This window comes from Sarcophilus harrisii, chromosome 2 (assembly GCF_902635505.1).
Source record: "Sarcophilus harrisii chromosome 2, mSarHar1.11, whole genome shotgun sequence".
Classification (NCBI taxonomy): Eukaryota; Metazoa; Chordata; class Mammalia; order Dasyuromorphia; family Dasyuridae; genus Sarcophilus; species Sarcophilus harrisii.
In genome coordinates this window covers 502,649,781-502,665,335 of record NC_045427.1, presented here as the reverse complement: position 1 = coordinate 502,665,335, position 15,555 = coordinate 502,649,781, and the positions used below count along the sequence as shown (strand labels likewise).

General features: G+C 33.7%; 1 protein-coding gene across 1 annotated transcript in view; it reads right to left on the bottom strand.

The window, feature by feature from the left end:
• The window catches only part of AP4E1 (adaptor related protein complex 4 subunit epsilon 1), a 94,492-nt gene that overhangs the window by 76,646 nt on the left and 2,291 nt on the right, over positions 1-15,555 (bottom strand). Inside the window, exons 2-3 of the mRNA XM_031955195.1 lie at positions 7,341-7,412; positions 2,828-2,951 (exon numbers count right to left, since the gene is read on the bottom strand). Coding sequence (XP_031811055.1) covers positions 2,828-2,951; positions 7,341-7,412 — 196 coding nt within the window. The remainder of the gene's footprint in view (positions 1-2,827; positions 2,952-7,340; positions 7,413-15,555) is intronic.

Below are 15,555 nucleotides of genomic sequence, written 5' to 3'. Positions count from 1 at the left end.
TCTAAAACACAAGACTATGCAAGGGTCAATGGGAAAAATTGTCTGTGCATATGTTTTGAAAATAAAAAGCTTTAAAAAAATCAATAATTAAAAATAAAATAAAATGTATAAGACCAATTTATTATCTTTCCATCTTAAACTTGTTCCTTCTTCTATGTCATTATTTCTAACAGTGGCACTAACCTTAGTCACTTCAGACTTCCATATTCATTTCCTTCACCTCTCATATTTAACAAGTTGCCAAATTCTGTTGGTACTTACAGGTTGTAAAAGAACATCCTGTCCCTTGGTCTTGTTGCCACTACCTTGTAGAAATTGTCAGAAACACACAATTAAACTATTGAAAAAATTTCCTAACAGTTCTTCCCAGCTATTGTATAGTCATTCCCAGATTCATCTTCTTTATATCCAGACACGGCCATATCTCTCCAATGTTCAACATTCTTCAGAACCTTATAATCTAATCAAACTTTGCATCTTTCTCTTCTCCCAACAGTTTCACACTTTTGTAATTTTGCTCAGTGCTCCCTACTGTTGTTCCCAACCCCCTCATTTCAGAGTCAAGAAAATGTAAGTCGAGAGAAGTTTAAGTCCTTTGTCCAAAGTCACACAGGCAATTAGTGGCAAAGACCATACTTGAAATGTCCTTGATTCCCTGTGCCACTTGAGTGTGCTACTCATCCTTTAAAAATGAATTAAAAAAAAAATTCAAATGCCCTTCTTCAGAATCACAGAATTATCAAGTTTAAAAAGCCCTCGGCAACCATAGGATCATACATTCATAGCTGGACAAGATCTTTTAAAAAATCATCTAGTCCAGGGGATTGTAACTGGGATCCATGAGTTTGGTTTTTTGGGTTCTTTTATTTTGATAAATGTATTGCAATAACTGGTTTCCTCTGGATTCTTATTTATGCCTTGAAAATCATTACTCAGAAGTTTATAAGCTTCAGTAAGATGCTAAACCATCTGTGACCAAAAAAAACGAAGAACTTCAGATCTAACCCTCTTATTTTACAGCAAGGAAACTGAAGCTCAGATAAGTTTGTTGATTTACCCAAAGATACACAGGTTATTACCTAGTGTACTTTCTGTTGCCTATTCCATATGTCAAATTCTGAGGCCCTTTACCACTCCCTCCTGTGGATATTCTCCCACTGATCAATATCCTTCCTAAATATAAAACCCGTATCTCAACACAATATACTAAGGTGTTGGACCAGGACAGAATAGCAATATTACTACCTCCCAGGTGCTGCATTTTGTACCAGTTTTTTTTTTTAATTATAGCTTTTTATTTATAAGATATATGCATAGGTAATTTTTCAGCATTGCCCATTGCAAATCCTTTTGTTCCAACTTTTTCCCTCCTTCCCCTAGATGGCAAGTTGACCAATACATGTTAAATACATTAAGGCAAAAGTTAAATACAATGTATGTATACATGTCCAAACAGTTATTTTGCTGTATAAAAACAGTCAGACTTTGAAACAGTGTACAATTAGCCTGTGAAGGAAATCAAAAATGCAGACAGATAAAAATAGAGGGATTGGGAATTCTATGTAGTTCATAGTCATCTCCCAGAGTTCTTTCACTGGGTGTAGCTGGTTCAATTCATTATTGCTCTATTGGAACTGATTTGGTTCATCTCATTGTTGAAGAGGGCCACGTCCATCAGAATTGATCATCATATAGTATTGTTGTTCAAGTATATAATAATCTTCTGGTACTACTCATTTTACTCAGCATCAGTTCATGTAAGTCTCTCCAGGCCTTTCTGAAATTATCCTGCTGGTCATTTCTTACAGAGCAATAATATTCCATAATATTCATATACCACAATTTATTCAGCCATTCTCCAATTGATGGGCATCCACTCAGTTTCCAGTTTCTGGGCACTACAAAGAGGGCTGCCACAAACATTCTTGCACATACAGGTCCCTTTCCCTTCTTTAAAATCTCTTTGGGATATAAGCCCAATAGTGACACTGCTGGATCAAAGGGTATGCACAGTTTGATAACTTTTTGAACATAGTTCCAAATCACTCTCCAGAATGGCTGCATGTGTTCACAATTCCACCAACAATGTATCAGTGTCCTAGTTTTCCCATATCCCCTCCAACATTCCACATTATCTTTCCCTGTCATTCTAGCCAATCTGACAGGTGTGTAGTGGTATCTGAGAGTTGTCTTAATTTGCATTTCTCTGATTAATAATGACTTGGAGCATATTTTCTATGGCTAGAAATAGTTTCAACTTCTTTGACTGTCTGTTCATATTCTTTGACCATTTATCAATTGGAGAATGGCTTGTGTACCAGTTTTATTAAAGGCTAAGAGACATAAACTTTTGTGGCTCCATTCCACAGTTTTCTTATACTGAATTCAATTTTGTTTTAAACAAAGCATAAGATATTCAATTCTATTAAATTTTATCTTAGGAGATCTGGCTCAATATTCTACCGCATCAAAACCTTTTGGATACTAATTCTTATCATTCATGATGTGAAATTTTGATAACCATGGCAACAATAGCTGTGTCCAAACATTTCATTAATAAAAAAAAAAATTTAAACAATACAGGAATAACTAAAGCAAATGTTAAACAATGTAAATATCAATTTCCTCCATTATAAAATGGGCATAATAATAGCATCTACGTCATGCTTTCAAACTCTAAAGTACTGTATGAAAGTGAATTGTTGTTAAGCATTCTATAAATTACAGTGGCTCTACCAAACTATAAACTATATCTGTTTTGATTCAATGGACATGGTGGCTATAAATTTAAAGATAATATTAAAATACAGAAATTTTACAAACATACCAACTCTCTTCTCTAAGAGGTTTCCTTGTTGTGCCAACTTGATTGCATGTATATAGCCAAAGGAAGATTCATATCCAAGCATTTCACAATATATAAGTCTCACCATACATTCCTTCATTAGTCTCTGTAAAAAAAAAATTAAGTGTTTATATGATGGGTCTGATAATGTTCCTTTATGACCAAGCTATAATAAAGTTATTTAGAATAATAGTGTCAGATGCAGGACCAAGACCTATGTTACAGGTGAACTCTGTATATTATACGTACAAGAATTTGATTGTAGGATATAATGTTTTTTAAGGAGGTATGGCATTATTAAAGTGAATCAGCTATAACTACGACTGGCTGAATGTTGAATAAAAATTGTCATTACACAAAACCACACTTTTAAAATGCCTGAGCATTTATCCTGGCATCAACATAACTGCATTTATGAAAAAAAAAAGGATTAAAATATACTTAGTTATGAGTCCACATGTGCCTCCTCACACATACATCAATGTATTATACCCAGGTGGCTTAATCTACTACAAGATTTGATCCTTCCAAACAGTCTTTCCCTTAATGAATATTTTAAGTTAATTTTCTTATTAAAAAGAGAATGATCTGAAGAGCTGGCAAGCAGTTAATCAATTCAACAGCTACATTTCTCACTATGAATTAATAAAATGGTATTCTGGTGTGCCTTTCACCAAATCCTACTCCAATACTTCAGGATGGCATGGTGACCCTGAGGTCTCAAAGGCTCTGCCAATAGAAGACAAGCATCTACAATGTTGAAAGAAATTAGAGAGGGGCCCCTGTGATAGAATGAATCTGTTTTCCAACTTTCAAACTAGCTAATGATAAAGAAGCTCCTGGTAATGAATTGTAAGCATAACCACCCAAAATACAAATAAAAATGAAAAATGTCTTAGGTCTGAACAGCCCCTTTTTGCTAGATATGGGACAGGAAAGAAGAAAACGTGAAACAACACGAAACTTTTTTGAGTATCAATAAACTTTCGACAGTTGTTACTTTAAATGTAAAATCTTTGACCAATGGCCAAAGAATAGACATATTATTATAAGAACTAAAACAATCTTGACATTCTTACTATAAATTAAAGCAGAAGAGCATAGCAGCTAAGTGGAAGGATGGCTCCCATGCACTCCTTAGAGAGGCCAAGAAGTTGATGAAGGAGGTTTTATTGTTTGCACACAGGCAACAGGAAACATTATTCCGTGGGATACTTTGTCATCACATATAACAGTAATGATGATAAATATTTGCCAAAAAAAAAAAAAAAACAACAACAAAAAACCCACCATGAAAATAACTGCAGCTTAAGCAAGAACACCAGTTGCTAAGAATGAAAGGGTTAAGGAATTCTAAGAATAATAGGCTCTAAAATCAAATCAACATGCACCCTGACATGTGATGACTTCAATGAAAAGATGGGAAAAAAGTAAGGATGGGAAAAATATCTGGGACAACAAGGTTCAGAAAGAAAGAAGGAAAGAGCCCAGAGACTGGTACATTATACAAAAACCTCATGTTATATACCATGAATACTTTCTTCAAAAAAAAGAAATATACTTGTTAGACATGGCAAATACTCAATAATACCATAAAAAATAAAAGAAATGATATTTTAACAAGGATGAAAAGCCTTGCTATTGCTGCAGAAGTTATCTGTAATCAGTTTTCTTTGTGGCCAAACCATCAATTCTTCTGAAGATCAGAAATTAGTTAAAAAAAAAAAAATAAGAAAAAATATAACAGTGGACAACTAAAACAACTTAAACTAGTTAAACAAATAATTGACGATCAAGAATGGAAAACCAGGGGCAGCTAGATTATGCAGTGGACAGAGCACTAGTCCTGGACTCAGGAGGACCTGAATTCAAATCCAGCCTCAGATACTTAACACATTCTAACTGTGTGATCCTGGGCAAGTCACTTAACCCCAAATGTCTCATTAAAAAAAAAAATTGAAAATAGACAACAGAAATAAAATTGACACAAATTATAATAATTTTAACCAGAAATTTAAACAATGTAAATTACCTACCACAACAAGAAGACCAAAAACTCAGAAGACATTTGTTTTTACTGTCAAATAGATCTGATGGCCAAAGACACATGTGAGTAGACTTTATGCTCATTTGCAAACACTTACAAAGAAGGATAATAAATGATTATATCATTATATCATTGTTATCATCTTATAAAGCAGTGAAGGGTAAAATTACAAGGAAAGCTTGTAACTGAGAAAAATTTTTATGCCAAGTTATTTCTAACAAAGGCCTCGTTTTGCAAAAATAGAACTGAGTCAAATTTTAAGAATAGATGTCATTCCCCAATTGATAAACAGTCAAAGGATAAGGACAGGAAGTTTTCAGATGAAGAAATTAAACTATCTACAATCATGAAAAATTGATCTAAATAATTATTAGAGAAATTCAAATTAAAATAAATTTGAGGTACCACTTTACACCGATCAGATTGGTTAATATGACAGGAAAGGAAAATGATAAATGTTGAAGAAGATATGGGAAAATTGGGACACTTAGGCATGATTGGTGGAGTTGTGAACTGATCCAACCATTTTGGAGCAATTTGGAATTATGCCCAAAGGGCAATCAAACTGTGAATACTCTTTGATTCAGCAATACCACTATTAAGTCTGTATCCCAAAGAGATTTAAAAAAAAAAAAAAGGAATACAAAAGTATCTGTAGCAACTCTTTTAAGTGATGGAAAGGAATTGGAAACTGAGGAGATGTGCATCAATTGTGGAATATCTAAATAAGTTGTAAGATTTAACTAGGATGAAATACTAATGTGACATAAGAAATAAAGAGCAAGATGCAAGAGCAAGTTCTAAAGCTTATAGGGCAATGTATTTTATGAAATCAATTGCTTTTTATAAAAAACAAGCCCAATGGGATTAAAACTCTTCTAAGATGTTTTAATTAAAATATAACTTAGGAAAGCTTCATTATTTTCTACTAATGTTTCATCAAGGATGCCCTGAGTTTGTTTTTACATATATATATATATGGCTCATAAATATATTGTATAAATGGAATAGTAGGCAGATAGGTCAGTAGTTAATGATGCTTTTTCATTTTTATTTTAAAAATATTTTTCCAGTTACAAGTAAAAATTATTTTTAACACTAAATTTTTTTTAATTTCAAATTTTCTTATTCTCTTTCTCCCTCATTGAGAAGGCAAGCAATTTAGCACAGATTATACATTTGCAGTCATACAAAACATTTCCATATTAGTCATGCTATAAAAGAAAAAAAGATGCTCCTCAAAAAAATTAACCAAAAGAAAAATTTTTTAATTTAAAAAAGCATACTTCAATCTGTATTCAGACTCCTTCAGTTTTTTTTCTGGAGATGAATAGCATTTTTCATATAAGTTTTTTGGAACTGTCCTAGATCATTATATTGCTGAGAATAATTAAGTCAGTCACAGTTGATTTGCTGTTGCTGTGTATATTGTTCTCTTGATTCTGCTCACTTCAGTCTGCATCCGTTCTATACTGTTTTCTAGACTGTCAGTCTGAAAGTACTCTCCTCCAGATGTCAGTCTGTTTTCTAGACATTTTTTCCTAGATTTTCATCTAGAAAACACTTTAAAAAAAAAAAAAAAAAACTCTTCCTCCAGAAAGTGTCTTTTCTAGACACTGTTTACAAGACTATCTAGAAAGCCCTCTTTTTCTTTAAGACATTCTCTTTCTAGACTGTCAGTCTAGAAGCTCTCTTTTCTAGTTTTTAAGTCCAGAAAGCACTTTTCTAGGCTATCAGTCTAGAAAGCATTCTTTCCTACACAGTCAAGTCAGTCTAGAAAGCACTAGACTCTCAAGCTAACACTAAGACTCCTGTTGAATATTCCTCTAATAATGAGCAACAGAAGCATAAAACAGGAAAATATGTGCTAAGAATATCTACTTGCTAGATTATAAGATGCATCTGGATTTGTATCATTTGTTCAAATAATGGAGTTTATCCAATAGCACGTATGTCTGGGCAGACAGTATAAATGAACAACAATTTAGGCCCAGAGTTGAACAAAATGAGAATTAGCTGGACTGCTTTCAGGAAAATAAAAAGTTCTTTTATTAATCAAGTCTCTCATGAAAAGGAAAGGCCCATCTTTTGAATACTAACATTCTACCTATATTGCTATGGCAGTGAACCAAATGGAAAGGTATATGGTGGGTATGAACAGACTACAATATACGTCAAGATACTCTAACAAATAGGAGTAAAAGATGTCATCAAAGAATCATTTAAGAAAAGCAAGGTCTGGTCACAGAAAAAACAAGGGATGATGGATGGATATGTAGAGTGCTCCAATGTTATCCTTGCAATGTCTCATATTGATAAAAACATATAGCATTCATTTAATTGATGAACTAGATGCTATATATAGTTCTAATCTCCTAACATCACCAATTGACAGTCTCAAATACAAAAGAACATTAAAACCTATGTGTGTTAACTTTTCAAATTTACCAGTGTGGTATTGGGTGCAGCAACAGTTGCCTTCAGACTAGCCAGTTCCTGCTGAATTAATTTCTCTTCCTCCTGTAAAAAATTGTAAACATATTATTAAATATTAATAACAATTTTAGCTAGCATTTACATATACTATCTATAGCATGACTAATAATTAACAGCAATTCCTGAGACATCCAACAATCTTCATAACAAACATTGACAGGCTAGCACTACTAGGACTCACCATTGCCACAACCGGAAGCTGGCAAAGCATTTTACGAGTTTTATCACTTGTTCCCCACAATAAGTCTGTGAGCTGGATATTACTATTATCCTCATTTTACACATATGAAAACTGATGTTGAGAGATTTAGTGAATGTGTCTAGAAGGATCTGAGATTATCATGATGAGGTAGATCTTGCCAATTCTCTGTCCACAGCACCATCTAGTGGCCTTTAAATGACAGGATCACTTTCTTTTTAAATTCTAATGGTATACAACAGGGGTGATTAGATTATTCTTGATCATAAATAATAATAACTAAAAAGCAATTTAACAAATCAGTTATTCTGATAAATTTAAAGCTTTATTGAATTAAAACTGACCAGATTATTTGAATCAAATATGACTAAAGGCACAAAGTGTCCAACTTCCATATCTCAGGAATTATATAACCTTATAACCAAAGGCAACTATGGGTTGTGCACTATCTTTCTCCTTTCTTATTACATTTCCTTCACCATCAAACTCAGTAATGACTAGCCTAAAAGCTTCATTACTGTTAAACCATTCCATCTTCACTCAAATCTCTATTTCCTTCTCATGACTTGTTACTAAGCTTAAAAGATGGAAAGACGTAGAATAGTGTTCTTTTATTCCTCTCCCTAGATATATATTCAGTATATGATACTGAAAAGTCTTTCTGGTGTTAAGAAAAAAAAAAACAATGAAAATCAAGGTTAAAAAATTTTGTTTTAAGTAAATTTCACAAACATCTGCTTTTGCAAGTTATTTCTGGATATAAATGTTCCTCTTGCACTGAAGTTCTGCTTCATAACAAATAAGCAAAACCAATATACTGACCACATCTGATAGTAAATAGACTTAGAACATGTTCCACATTCTATCTTAGCTCAGAGGGGAGGAGGCATGTCCCATTAACTATCCTCTGGGACAGTTACTCCGAGCTCTGCTTCCTTTGAGTTTTCTTTTTCATTTTCATTACTGTAGTTATGTATATATTGTTCTCTTATGTTTAAAAGAATTGCACTTAACCTATATCAGATTGCTTTGTGGTGTTGGGAAGGGAGGGATCTAAGTAAGAAAGGTCGAAAATTCTGGAACACAAAGTCTTACCAAATGCTGAAAACTACATTTACATATATTTGGAAAATAAAATAGTATTGAAAATATATTAGGTTGTTCTCCCAGTACTGCTAACTTTACTCCATATCATTTCATTAAAAAATTTTCCATACTTATTTTATGAGAATTCTCTGAAACCTTCATATTTATCATTCCTTTCTGCATAATATTCCATAATATTAATGGATTCATCACTGTAATGTTTTCCATGCACAAATGATTTTGTGGAAAACAGAAAACACATTGTTTTCACAAAATATGAACTTTAAATCCTCTTGTTTTTATATCACTGTTTTTTAAAAAATAAATCCCCTCTCATCTTTTATTCTATCCAATGAGTATTTTTTTTTAATTATAGCTTTTTATTTATAAGATATATGCATGGGTAATTTTTCAGCATTGACAATTGCAAAATCTTTTGTTACAATTTTTCCCCTCCCTCCCTCTACCCCCTCCCCCAGAGGGGCTGACCAATACATGTTATATACGTTAAAGTATATGTTAAATACAATATATGTATACAAGTCCATACAGTTATTTTGTTATACAAAAAGAATCAGACTTTGAAATAGTATATAATTAACCTGTGAAAGAAATCAAAAATGCAAGCGGACAAAAATAGAGGGATTGGGAATTCTATGTAGTGGTTCATACTCATTTCCTAGAGTTTTTTCACTGGGTGTAGCTGGTTCAATTCATTACTGCTCTATTAGAACTGATTTGGTTCATCTCATTATTGAAGAGGGGCACGTCCATCAGAACTGATTATCATATAGTATTGCTATTGAAGTATATAATGATCTCCTGGTCCTGCTCATTTCACTCAGCATCAGTTCATGTAAGTCTCTCCAGGCCTTTCTGAAATCATCCTGCTGGTCATTTCTTACTGAACAATAATATTCCATAATATTTATATACCACAATTTATTCAGCCATTCTCCAACTGATGGGCATCCACTCAGTTTCCAGTTTCTGGCCACTATAAAGAGGACTGACACAAACATTCTTGTACATACAGGACTTTTTTCCTTCTTTAAGATCTCTTTGGGATATAAGCCCAGTAGTAACACTGCTGGATCAAAGGGTATACAGAGTTTGATAACTTTTGGAGCATAGTTCCAAATTATTTTCCAGAATGGCTGGATGTATTCACAATTCCACCAACAATGTATCAATATCCTAGTTTTCCCACATCCCCTCCAACATTTTGCATTATCTTTCCCTGTCATTCTAGCCAATCTGACAGTGGAATCTCAGAGTTGTCTTAATTTGCATTTCTCTGATTAATAATGACTTGGAGCATCTTTTCACATGGCTAGAAATAGTCTCAATTTCTTCATCTGAGAAATGTCTGTTCATATCCTTTGACCATTTATCAATTGGAGAATGGCTTAATTTCTTATAAATTAGAGTCAATTCTCTATATATATTGGAATTGAGGCTTTTATCAGAACCTTTGACTGTAAAAATGTTTTCCCAGTTTATTGCTTCCCTTCTAATCTTGTCTGCATTAGTTTTGTTTTACAAAAACTTTTCAATTTGATATAATCAAAATTTTCTATTTTATGATCAATAATGATTTCTAGTTCTTTTTTGGTCATAAATTCCTTCCTCTTCCATAGATCTAAGAGGTAAACTATCCTATGTTCTTCTAATTTATTTATAATCTCATTCTTTATGCCTAGGTCATGTACCCATTTTGACCTTATCTTGGTATATGGTGTTAAGTGTGGGTCAATGCCTAGTTCCTGCCATATTAATTTCCAATTTTCCCAGCAGTTTTTTAAAGAAGTTTTTAAAGACTAAATGAGAATAAAAGCAGATTAATAAAGTATTTATGAGTATATGTTCATATCTATAGTCCACTATGTCTGCAAAGAAAAAGAGAAATGTTTTCTTAAATCTTGACATAGTGTATATGCAATGGAAGAATTTTTCTTCAAGTCCATGTAACTTTAATGACCAAGCTTTCCCAGAGAAAAACTTAGAAAAAGCATTTAATTTCTCTGCTTTCAGTTTTCTCATCTGCAATAAGAAAGGATTAAACTCTGATCACTAAGGTTTCTTCCAGCTCTAAAGTTAGGTTGCCATGATCCTTTGCCAGGGACATATTTCTCATATATCCCTCATACCATTTGTCTATGGACCATTAAATAGACACTTACAGCCTAACCATGTGTCCTTTGGATCACCTGTAACTATTGATTCTTTGAAGCCAGAAGTATTCTTTGCACTCGAAGAACACTAGTATTTAAAAACAAATAAGTTAAGGATCTGTACTGTGTAATAGCTTGGGACAAATAAAAGTATCATGTAATTTCCTATAAAAATAATCGAGCCCACACTCTCCCTCCTACTCAATTTTGGGCCCAATTCATTGTCTACTTGCCAATATTCTCCTTTCTTTTTTTTTTTTATTAAAACTTTTTTTATTAACAAACATGTATTTTCCTCTCATATACAACTTCCCTCCCTTCCCAAAAATAGATTAAAAAAAGTTCTTAGATCTTTAGATCTTTTATATTTTATATTATAAATTGTTCTGGTGCTGCTCAATTCACTTTCTATAGATTCATGTAAGTCTTCTTTGATTTCTCTGAACCTGTCCTATTTCATCTCTTCTTATAGCACAATAGTATTCTATTCTATTATATTCATATAACATGCTTTGTTCAGTCATTCTCCAACTGATAGCACTTTTCTTAATTTCCAGATCTTTGATACTAATATGATCATATATATATATTATATATATAAATTTACTGATCCAGTAGACTGACATCCAATTCTATGACCTAGTCTAGATAATGTACATTATTCCTCCATTTGATCTTTCCATATGAATTGTAAAATGCCAATCTTTCAAATAATCATGGATCTAATAAATAAATCAACTTAATATAATATTCTGGCACTTAATGCAGTCAGCACATGATTCATAAAGGGGTGCATCTTGAGGACTACATCATCTTCACTGAACCCTTACCCCACCTGAACATTAGATAGCACTTCTTCCCCAACAATGGCAAATACTTCTGGTGAGAATGTATCTCCCGTATTTTGTGCTTTGTTTCCTTACACTAATCAGTCAGTTGTTGTTTGTCCTTTGTTCTTGAAAAGGGCCATGACATGCAGGTGAGTTAGATTTAAGATTTAAGGATTGTGCCAAGACCCCCGCCTCACTTTCCCCTCCAGAGCCATCTCGGTCCAGTGGCCACATATACATCAGGAGGACTGAAGATGGCAATTTCCAGCAGTTACATACATAAAGGATAATGTATCAATATACAAATTCTTTGCTAGAAAGAAACTCTTAAGATCATGTTTTGTTCTTCAGTCTGTTCTTTTTTGTTAGCAACAAATGCAGGATATAATATTTCCTCCACTTTGAGAGGGATAAGGAAGGACAGAACAACATTTTATTAAACATTTGAGTAAAAAGAAGTAATTTACCAACACATCAAATCCTTAAATAATGATTTTCAGGTATGAAACAAACTCCTAACTGGTGTCTTTTCTAAGGCTCCCTTTTGTATAATTGCTACAATATTCCTTCAGTGACAGCTCTCCTTTAATAATGAAACAGCAAATTAATTTTTTAGCTTATAAAATGCCTGAAGACTTGGCTTATCCCTGTACAAGTTACATTTAGCACTTACTAGTATTTATGCATTTACTAAAAATATTACACTTGTCTGCTTTCTAAGAACTTCAAAGTTGGCTATTTCTTGGCAAATTATAAATATATCCCAAATCCCTTCATTTTATTTCCCTGAGAAAGCACTGGAAGACCTGAAAGATCCTTCAACTAAGTGCTCCACATATTATTATGTGTGACAGTTTACATCTCCATCATCTCTCACCTGAGGTATTTTAATAATCTAACTGACATTCTTGGTTCCTGTCTTACTGCTCACCAACCCATCTTTCATGCCAAAACAACATTCCTTTTTTTCCCCCTCAGATTCATCTTTTTTGTTGTTTAATTTTCAAAATATATGCATGGATAATTTTTGACATTCACCCCTATAAAACCCTGTGTTCTAATTTTTTTCCTTCTTTTCTCCTCCCCTCCTCCAGTCAACAAGTGACCCACTATATGTCAAACATGTGCAATTCCTCTATACATATTTCCACAAATATCATGCTGCACAAGAAAAATCAGATCCAAAAGGAAATAAAAAATGAAAAAGAAAACAAAATGCAAGCAAACAAGAAAATACTATGTTTTGGTCCACATTCAGTTCCCACTATCTTCCCTTTGTGTGCAGATGGCTCTATCACAAGACCATTGGGACTGATCTGAATCATCTTATTGTTGAAGAGAGCCACGTCCATCAGAATTGATCATTGTATAATCTTGCTGTTGCTGTGTATAATGTTCTATTGGTTCTACTCACTTCACTTAGCATCAGTTCTTGTCTCTCTAGGCATTTCTGAAATCATCCTGCTGATCATTTCTTACAGAATAATAATATTCCACAGCATTCATATAACAATTTATTTAGCCATTCATCAACTGATGGGCATCCACTCAGTTTCCAGTTTCTTGCCACTACAAAGAGGGCTTCCACAAACATTTTTGCACATGTGGTTCCTTTTCCCTCCTTTAATATCCCTTTGGGATATAAACCCAGTAGAAACACTGCTGGGTCAAAGAATATTGCAAAATTTGATAACTTATGGGGCACAGTTCCAAATTGCTCTCCAGAACAGCTGGATCCGTTCACAGTTTCACCAACAATATATTAGTGTCCCAGTTTTCCCACATCCCCTTCAACATTCTGCATTATCTTTTCCTGTCATTTTAGTCAATCTGAGAGGCGTATAGTAGTATCTCAGAGTTGTCTTAATTTGCATCTCTCTGATCAATAGTGTTTTAGAGCATCTTTTCATATGACTAGAAATGGTTTTAATTTCTTCATCTGAAAATTGCTTATTCATAGCCTTTGACCATTTATCAAGTGGAAATGGCTTGAATTCTTATAAATTTGAGTCAATTCTCTATATATTTTAGAAATGAGGCCTTTACAATCTGGAATTATGGAAATTCCATATGAATATGAAATTATGGAAAAAATTATCAAACTGTGTACATCCTTTGATCCAGCAGTGTTACTACTGGGCTTATACCCCAAAGAGATACTAAAGAAGGGAAAGGGACTTGTATGTGCCAAAATGTTTGTGGCAGCCCTGGTTGTAGAGGCTAGAAATTGGAAAATGAATGCCCATCAATTAGAGAATGGTTGGGTAAATTGTGATATATGAATGTTATGGAATATTATTGTTCTGTAAGAAATGACCAGCAGGATGAATACAGAGAGGCTTGGAGAGACTTACATGAACTGATGCTAAGTGAAATGAGCAGAACCAGGAGATCATTATATACTTCAACAACAATACTGTATGAGGATGTATTCTGACGGAAGTGGCTTTCTTCGACAAAGAAAAGATCTAACTGTGTTTCAATTGATCAATAATGGACAGAAGCAGCTATACCCAAAGAAAGAACACTGGGAAATAAATGTAAACTGTTTGCATTTTTGTTTTTCTTCCCGGGTTATTTTTACCTTCTGAATCCAATTCTTCCTGTGCAACAAGAAACTGTTTGGTTCTGCACACATATATTGTATCTAGGATATCCTGTGACATATTTAACATGTATAGGACTGCTTGCCATCTGGGGGAGGGAGGGAGGGAAAAAGTCGGAACAGAAGTGAGTGCAAGGGATAATGTTGTAAAGAAATTTTTTTTCAAAATAAAATTTTTTTTTAAAAAAACAAACAAAAAAAAGAAAAAAAAGAAATGAGGCCTTTATCAGAACCCTTGAATAGAAAAAATTTCCCCCCAGTTTATTGCTTCCCTCCTAATTTTATCTGCATTGGTTTTGTTTGTACAAAATTTTTAACTTAATATAATCAAAATTATCCATTCTGCATTCAATAATGTACTCAAGCTCTTCTTTGGCCACAAATTTCTTCCTTCTCCAGATCTGAGAGATAAATTACTCTTTCAAAACAACATTCCTAATACAAAGGTCTGACCATGGTTGACATGATTGACACACATACTGCCAGAACTAACTCCCTGTTTAGAAGGCTTCAAAGGAAAGTGTGGGAGAAAAGTATTAGCCTGACTACCAAACTGAAGGTCTACAAAGCTGCTGTCCTGACCTCATTGATGCATGCATGCCTCTGAAACCTGGACAATCTACTATCACCACACCAAGAAACTGAATCACTTCCATCTATATTGTCTTAGGAAGATTCTGAAGATCACCAGGCAGGATAAGACACAAGACACTGAGGTCCTTTCTTGAACTAAACTGCCAAGCATTCCAACTCTGCTGCACAGAGCACAACTCCATTGGGCTGGTCACACTGTTCGAATGCTAAATGTACATTTACCAACAAAAATTATTATGGTCACAAGGTGGTCAGAAAAAGCAATATAGGAACACTCTCAACTTATCTCCTAGGAACTTTAGAATCGATTGTATGACATGGGAAATACTGGCAAAGGACCATCCTAGCATGCTGTGCCCTCATCAGAGAAAGTGCTGTGCTTTATAAACAAAGCAGAATTGAATTAGCCCAAAAGAAATGTGAGAGACACAAAATTAGAACATTCCAAGCTCATGTTGGTCTGATCAGCCACAATCGGACATAATGTAACTCAATTCTAATGTAGTGGTGTCATTTTGGTTCTCTTCAAGTACAATGGACAACTACCAATCTAATACAAAGGTCTGACCGTGGTATTCTCCTGTTCAAAAATCTTCATTGGCGAATAATTCTGGCACTTAGAGTCCTCCATAATGTAGTTTCAACTTACTTTTCCAGACATATTTGACAATACTCCCCA